The 8,903-nt window shown below is 41.9% G+C and overlaps 1 protein-coding gene across 19 annotated transcripts in view; it reads right to left on the reverse strand.

Annotated features, from left to right (window-relative positions):
* The window catches only part of LOC123515235 (A-kinase anchor protein 13-like), a 567,618-nt gene that overhangs the window by 120,890 nt on the left and 437,825 nt on the right, over positions 1-8,903 (reverse strand). For 2 of the 19 annotated variants that reach the window (XM_045273816.1, XM_045273810.1), the window contains exon 1: positions 2,679-2,732. The exons of the other annotated variants lie outside the window; for them this stretch is intronic. In XM_045273816.1, coding sequence (XP_045129751.1) covers positions 2,679-2,717 — 39 coding nt within the window. In that variant the 5' untranslated portion in view covers positions 2,718-2,732. Of the gene's footprint in view, positions 1-2,678; positions 2,733-8,903 lie in introns of those variants that run through there. 19 annotated transcript variants of the gene reach the window in all.

Genomic DNA, 8,903 nt, shown 5'->3' on the forward strand with positions numbered 1-8,903 from the left:
GGAGGGAGAGAAATAAAATAAAGCACTTCTTTTTTCCTCTCAAATACGAGTGAGTTATTGAAAATTCTAGTCGTCCACGCTTTCTCCACGCATCGGCTGCTAGAAAGGCGGGAAGGCTGGGCAGCTGCAGGCACGGTGAACCTTTCCTTATATATAACATTATCTCCATAATATACTGTGAGTGAACTTGGATAATTTTAATGAGTAAAATAATCATGTTCAGGAATTTAAGGGTCTTGCCTGTATGATTATCCCTTTTGAATGATCTTTCTTTGTACAGCATGCACTCCATTAACTAACCTGCCGATTGCTGACGATGTGGTTCTTGCTATATAACTAAACCTGAACTATTTCAACCTAAACTATTCAAACCTAAACTAAAGCAACGATCTACAAGAAGTTTTGATTATAAGATTACCTTTCTTCCATAAGTAGTCTCACGAAATCACATAAACATGCACTACATTGTTTTTAATGTCTGAGCAGAGTCCATGTCAGCTAAAGAACTAAAATAAAAAAAATCATATTCAGAAACTTAAAAGAATCTAGTACACAATTATCCTTCTTACTATCACTGGTGTCTTGATATCACATATAAACTTGCACTACAGCGTCTCGTGAAGCTTAAACAGAATCCAGACAAACTGAAGAGGCAAACTTAGTGAATAAAAGAATCGAGAACAGGATTTTAAAGCATAACTTTTGCTTAGGAATGGTGTCTCGAAATCACATAAACTTATACCACGATATTCTCTGAAGTTTGACGATAATTTATACCATAAAAAAAAAGGAGAAAAAACGTATCTGCCTTCTCTCTGGCCCTAGTTCCTGCCACTCAAGAACCCCACAACTCAACATTTTCACCATTCCCACGGACCACCAGTCACCAATCACCCGGACCCAGCCACCCGCGTTGACTGGCAGCCTGTCAACACTGTACCACGCCACTCAAGGGCACAAGGTGCTCGTGGGAGGATAAGGAGGGAGATCGAGGGAGGTAAAGAAGGGGATCGAGTGAGAGAAGGAAAGAGAGGGGATCAGGAGACGAAAGCTAGATCAATGACGATGAAATACGAGGATAGACGACCAGGTAACGTCAGTGTCTTATGGCGAACAACGATGACAGGCAGGTGAACAAAGCCACCAATCTCACACACACACACACACACACACACACACACACACACACACACACACACACACACACACACGTTACACTTTCAATAGCATCCCTACCCCATTTTGTTTTAACCCCTTCAGTACTGGGACGCATTTTTACCTTTAGTTTGGGTAAGGATTAGACAGTTACATTAGGAAGGGTCTATGAAGGTCAGAAGATTAATGGCCAGTCTTCATTATTTCAATCCCCCAATAAGTTTTTGAAGTTGAATAAAATCACCAAATAGTAAGCAAAGTGAATAAGAAAACGCGTCATGGTAGGGAAGGGATTAAGTCCGGAACAAGTCACACAAGGACTGCGATGTGTGGCCCTGATGACTCCCTGCCGCTTCCCTTATTTTCTGACATTCTTACCTAACTATCTATATAAATAAATCACACATAAAACCTGTCTACAGTCTCTTCACCTGCCATACCGAGGATGACACCTGCTAATTAACACACCTATCAAACTGCTACACGCAAGCTGACTCGCACATTTTTTTCACTGTTCGCTGACAGTTACGCTTCATTACGTCACATTTGCATTCATCCATAACAAAGATTCACGTTGTTATGAGTAAGGTTATTGGGTTTTCATGGCACGTTTTTATTACATTGGACTGCGGCGGCGGCGGCGGCGACACTGGTGGTGGTGGTGGTACTGATGGCTCTAATCAGAATAATAATCTCAGTTTTCATTAATTTCTTGCAGTATTGAGAGAAACAAATGTTCTAGATGCAGATGTTCATGCACTCACGCACACGCACACACACACGCACACGCACACACACACACACACACACACACACACACACACACACACACACACACACACACACACACTCTGCCACCAGAGAACACAAAGCAATTAATCAAACGTATAATCAGGGACCCAATTATCTGAGGGACAGCGCGAGAGGGAGGCCAGGAAAGTGTCATGTGTCTCGCCCCAACACACGTCATGGTAAGTATGTATGGCAGCACACGTGAGGTCCAGAGCTATGGCAAGGCACTAAATTCCGTGTTCCAATAGACACGTCAGTTTTATTGCAGTTTCGACAGTTAGGAAAAAGAGGAAAGGGAAGGTGGGGGTTTTGTACGGACAAATATATTCACAGCTACGTCAATCCTTCTTGTTACTGCTACTGTACTTTTAAACTTTAAGCAAATGAAACAGAATAAAATCGTACTAAAAGTAAGGAGGCTCCAATAAGTCGTGAATTAAGTCTACATGTGACAGTCCATGTGTGGAATATATCTATCTACTTCCACCGATCATCCTCATCCATTGATCTACTATCTTATACTCGTTCTGAAGCTCTCTAATAGATCAACACCAACAATCTCCTTGTTGAGTCTGTTCCACTTATCTGCCACTCTATTCTAAGAGTGAATTTCTTACTTCTTTGTTAAATCTGACTTTTTCAGTTAAACCCATTACTTTTTACCTATTCTGATTACTGATTTTCACAATCTTGCCTATGCCACTATTCTTGGAACAGAAGTGTCTCATTACCATGAAGGGCGGCCAGGGCAAGGGCATCAGCCACGCCATGAGGATGCTCTAAGGCTCGTGTTAGTTCCTTGAAGTGGGAGTCCTTGAGTGGCATGAGATTTCTCCAATCTTCAGGGCCATTTTCTCTCCCAGCTATGGTGCGTCTCGGCTCGTGGCCGCCAGACGTCCACTAATGACGGCAGGGAAAGGTGAGACGGGCACTGGATCGTGAGGAAGGACTGGCGGGCCTGGCAGAACACAAGACGGTCAGTGCCTCACAATGAGACTTCTAATACTGTTGTAAGCCAAGAATTCACGCACCTCACAGAGCGCCAGATATTACTTTTCATGGTTTCCTTTGTTTCTGAGCACTGACTAGTTCACACAGCCAACGTTTCACAGTGGTGGGTTCCCTTTCCACTCCATCCCTAACACTGGCAGGGTTTTCACACTCGCGGGGCCTGACCAGCGTTGGAGTCCCACACCCCTGCAGAAGCCCCGGGATACTCTTGAGATGTTTCGGGTTTCGTCTTTTTCTTGGCTTCGCAGGAGATAAGTCACTTAATCTACTTAGAGAAAAAACCTCTAATTCCTTCAAGAGGCTCAGGCATGCGCTCTGTGGCTCGCCTCATATGGCAAAACCATTGTCGGGCACAAAACATTAACCTATTCTTGAACTTTACATATGAGAGACGTCGAGATTGAACGTGAAAACCTCGCGACTGACACAGGGCAAAATTCACACTACTACCACCACCACGACTACCACCAACCACCATAACCACTACCGCTACCAGCTCGGCCTTCCCAAGAAAAGAGTCCGCCGGTGATTGTGATCTGAGGGGATGTTCCGTCTCGGTTACGATCTGACTTTTACGTGGCCTGGAAGTTCTTTGTGACACTTGAGTTTCTTCTTTATCCCGCCAGTCATCCTCCGCCTCCAACACCCTAAAGCTGCTCTGCCTTGCCCCGCCTCGCTCCGCCTCTCCCTGTCCTCAGTTCTCCTTCCGCTAGATTCGCGTCCCTAAAGAAGTTTTTTTTATGAAACCTCTTCCTTTGTTCACTAAATGGTAATTTCTTCAGCCTCGCCGGTGTGACTCCAATCAGGCTCAACACACCACATCATTGCATTATCACCCGTATTGTTAAATGTTCCAGCGTCTAATCTCGAATATCTTTAACAGGTTCCCATGAATATTAATAGGGCAATTTTTTCAGCGTCGTCTGTGGTATTTCCAATCAGCCTTGACGAACCACATCATTGCATTACTGCTTGTATTTTCTAAACGTTCAGACATCTTATAAATAATACATTAATAGTCTCGAATGGAGGTTATCAGAATAATTTCTTCACCGTATTAACACATTACATCATTGCATTACCACTCGTATTTTCAAACGTTCATCATTTTCCTGTAGCACATTTAACAGGCTTCAGTGAAAATTACTTGGGTTTTTAACTGTGTTTTCATAATTCTGGTGATTGTTCTTACACTTTACAGCATTTTAGCTTGACTGCATTTGAAAGAAAGGTATTGGGGATTTAAAATTTTCATGATTTCAAAGCGTTTTCATAATTCCATGAATAATTCATTTAATAAGGATTCGTATCATCGATAAAAATATCCATCAGAGTCTGACTAATCATCTATATGGCTTGTGGAAAAAAAAAATCCTAAAAAGATTAACTGGAGAAGCACTTCAAGAACACAGGTCTCTAACACTACTTAATCTAACGGTGTGGTTATTGTTTGGTTAGGTTGTACTAGTTTGAGTGGTGGAGGTTACGAAAGCCATACAACTGTTCTTGTTAATGAAAACAAGACACGGTAACAAAAGTTCCACACCATCTCACCTGCTCCCTAGACAAGAATGATCGGAAAACCACAGAAAAGGTAGCGTGTTTCCCTCCCACCAGCAGTCGAAACGTCGCGTGCCAACCCAACTACGAGCTTTGTTTCCCCAGACGCCTCTCATCACAACACAATCTCTCCTCCCACCAGTTCAAGTTTCGCTCCGCCGGAATGGACCTTTCTTCTACCCGGGACCGTAAATCAAACACTCTTTTTTCCCGGAGACACATAGAGCCTGTGCCTGAGTGCCCGTGGGTTGCTGCCTCTTACATCTATCCACTTTTTCCACCAGGTGAACTGAATGTTTGTTTTTCACTTGATTTACACGAGGCGCATGGTTGTCTGGTTGGCCCCGAGCGACCTTCAGATTCATACCCTGCCCCTCCTCCCTCCCACTACCCCTAGCCAACCCCTGCACCTGTCTATTCTAGTGCGCGTGTGTATGTGTCGCCTCGTCCCGGTAAATATTGAGGCAGGTAAGACGTGATGGTGAGTTTTGTCTGTAAGGATGTCAGAGGAGTTATTTTCTTCGTCTCTCTCTCTCTCTCTCTCTCTCTCTCTCCGGCTTACTGGACCTTACCTTAAGTCATTTTCTATGTATAGTATATATCAGTGTAAGCAAAAAAGGTCAAATAAATATAATTCTCTCTCTCTCTCTCTCTCTCTCTCTCTCTCTCTCTCTAAGAAGAACGTTAGGACTCGTACACAAACATTCTCAAGGATCTCAATAGCATCCAATTAAAGACGCTGCTAAACTAGATAAAAGTTGGAACTGCAGGGCGGCAGGGGACTAACAGGGAGGGAGACAGGGAGGCAGAGAGGCAGGCAGGGATACAAACAGGCAGGCAGGCAGGGATACAGACAGGCAGGCAGAGATACAGACACGCAGGCAGGCAGGCAGACAGGCAGGCAGGCAGACAGGCAGGCAAGCGGGAACTTTGGGCACACAACTTCAAGCTGCGTAATAGACAGCATTCCTAGCCTGCCTTCTTTACCGCCCTTCACCAAACCAAGCTAGCACCCTTTGCTCCCAGCCAAGCCCTTCCCATCCCACCCCAACTCCGTCCCTTACCCATTCATACTTGTCCTTTAAGATCATCCCTGCCTTCCAGTATCCTTTATTTGCGTCCCTGTCCATCCCCTCGTGCCATTATTCCACTTGACATTTGCAGGTTTGAGTTATTCTAAGCAGCATTTACGTCATCCGCATCACTCCCCTTGACTCATTTCTCATGGGCATTTAAAATCATGTCTTCTTTCTTTTGATCTATTTTTGTACTATTTGGACTAACAGACTATTCCTACATTATTCTAGCTAGTCTTTTTCTTCTTGCCATTCCTTAAGAGCATTCCTGCAAATTATTTTTAACCCTATTCATTCTATTTTACTGTTAATCCATCAAATATTTCTAAATCCAAGTTACATGAATGCTAACCAGTTTTTAATGCTTCCACATCCCTTAATGAAGTACATAGAATGACCTAAATGTACACCCACAAACAACGTAACAGAATATCAAGCCAATTGAACTTACCGTAAGTGAAATATGACTCGTTTTTTTTTGTATTTTTGCCGCCCCCCTTAACAGCCCTTCACACCATCCCTGCCTCTCACTATCCCTTATTTTTCTCATCCATATCGCTGATTTCATATTCTAACGTCGCATGATAACTTTAAACTTACCCTCACTATGCTTTACTCCCATATCTCTGACTCTTTTACAATCCCTTACTCTTCTATTCCTGTCAATCTCCTTTTCGTATCGTTGCCTCACCTACCACCAACTCTTGGCTAACCTACTGGCAGCGTCTCGTCCCCATCACTCCCTACCTTTCACTGCTCCTTTCTTGCTTCCTTTTCCCTCTCCTTTCATTACCTGCGAGGTCCTTCCATCTCCACCCACCCATATTCTGAAGTACTCTTTCACTTTCTCTCTGTCTGTCTGTCTGTGTCTGTGTCTGTCTGTCAGTCTGTCTGTCTGTCTGTCTGTCTGTCTGTCTCTCTCTCTCTCTCTGCCCCTCCCAAGGCCTCGAGGCTTTACCAAAACATCAGCTTCCTGCCTCCCTGCTATCTGGTAAACACTTCAAGGTATTTTTTGCCTTCCTCTGCACTGCATTTTGCTTTTATTTTGTTCGGATGGTGAAAAAAAGTTGATCACTGCGCCGATAACGTTATCAGTAGTGCCAATAACAACCGTATATGAGAGAAATTTATGTGCCTGAACTATATTGAGAAAAATGAAAACAAAAACAGTAGTAATAGAAATTCCTACATATAAATAACATCAACAGATTTTATGGTGCAGTCTAGGGAAATAGTGATAGCGGCCATTACTGCTACACTTCATGGGGAAAACAACAGTAACATGAAAATAGAAATAATGATGGTAATGATAATATCAATAAAAACACCTATAACAACTACTGCTATGGTAAAGGAGAAAAAATAACAGTAACTATGCTGTAAATACAGTGGTAGTTTGTTGACAAAAATAAGTTGACATGAGAGAAAAAAAAAGTGAAATGGCACACACTAAAATTATTATGAGGCAATGCAAAAAAAAAATGTAATAAGGGCATTCAAAGGAGCAATGGTGACAGCCGACACGAAAAAAAAAATCTTATAAAAAATGACTAAGAAGAGGAAAGGTGAGAGTGAACAATGCATACGAGAAAGCAACATCACATTCACCACCACCACCACCACTACTACTACTATTACAAGAACAAAAACAACAACTACTTCTACTACTATTACTACAAGAATAAAAACAACAACTAATACTTCTACTACTATTATTACAACAACAACACTACTACTACTACTACTACTACTATTGGAAACAAGAAGCAACAGCGACAACAACTACTATTGCAACCACAGCAAGGGAATAAAAGAGTACCATGCTGACGATTTATATTCCTTTGTTATGGGTAATGTGTTTATTATTTTTTGGACAGGGGAGAGGGAGAGAGCGAGAGATAGAGGAAGAGGAAGAGAGAGAGAGAAGAAGTGGGGAATGAGGAGGAGGAGGAGGGAGAGGAAGTCATAGCAATGCAATCATAAGTCTCTTACTGTTATTTTCACCTATTTTGTTATCATAATTCTTGACACTGTTATGTTCCTTTCACTTCCCTTCCCTTCCTTTCCTATGACTTTTTCTTTTCTTCTCCCTTCTTTTTCTCTCCATTTCCTCTTTTTCCTTGACCTTTCTCTTTTATTTCTCAAGTCTTTATCTATTCTTCCCTTCCTTAATCTTCCTTTCGCTTCCTTTTCCTTCCTCTGACTTTTCCTTTCTTTTCCTTTCTCCATTTCCCTCTCTTTTCTCTGGCCTTACTCTAGCCTTTATCTACTCTTCCCTTCCTTAGCCTTCCTCTTTCCCTTCCTACCCTTCCTCTCCGTTCCCTCTTCCATCCGTCTTCCTTCTTTCCTTCTGTAACCGTCCCCTTCTTATCTCCTACCCTATCCTTCCTTAATAAGCTTTCTTCTCCCCTCTTGCCTATCCTTCCCCTGGTCTAAAAGGAATCACGTGTCTTTGAGGGTTGAAGAGGAGAGAAGGAAGTGAAGAAAAGTTCGTGAGGTGGGAATGAGAAGTAAGGCAGTACACGATAAGATGAACGGTGGTTTAAAAAAAAAGAAGAGAAATTTAAGGACGAGGAAAAGAGGAGGAGTAAGGTGGAGATAAGAGGAATGAGAAATTATGAGGGAGTGATGGGAAATAAATAAAATGGTTCAAAAGCACAAAGAGAAGGTTGATGAAAGTGGTGAGGATGTAATGGAAAAGACAAGAAGTGAGTCATATTAATAGTAGCGTAAACTTAAAGAATTCATGGAAAACTATACAACATGAAAATGGAGTCAGAAGTGATGGAGTGAAAGGAAAGGACGTAATGGAAGAAAATAATAATGGGAAGTAAAATGGAAAGTGGTAAGTAATAAGTGGCAAGGATGTGATAGAAAAAAAAATACCAGCAAAAATTAAATAAAGTGGAGAAACTGGTACGAATGAAATGAAACCGAACATTTGACACTTAGTAAAATATGAATAGAAAAAAATAAGATGGGAAAAAAATAAATTGTAGTAAGTGGTAAGGATGAAATAAAAACGGAACATTTGACACTAAAAAAAAAATAAATAGAAAAAGAAATACTAAGATGCAGGAACGTGACAATAAAATAACAGAGTAAAAAATATAGTATGGTAAGCGTTAAAAATGCGATGGCAGAAGGAAGAAAAATTATAAAATGGGGCAGGAGGGAGGAAGGAAGGAAGGAAGGAAGGAAGGAAGGAGGGAGGGAGGGAGAAAGATAGTAATGGTCATGATACCTTGTCGCTTGAAAATGAGGTAATATGTTGATGTTTACGAGACTCATGAAACCCGCCTTGATAAT

The sequence above is a fragment of the Portunus trituberculatus genome, chromosome 38, assembly GCF_017591435.1.
Source record: "Portunus trituberculatus isolate SZX2019 chromosome 38, ASM1759143v1, whole genome shotgun sequence".
NCBI lineage: Eukaryota > Metazoa > Arthropoda > Malacostraca > Decapoda > Portunidae > Portunus > Portunus trituberculatus.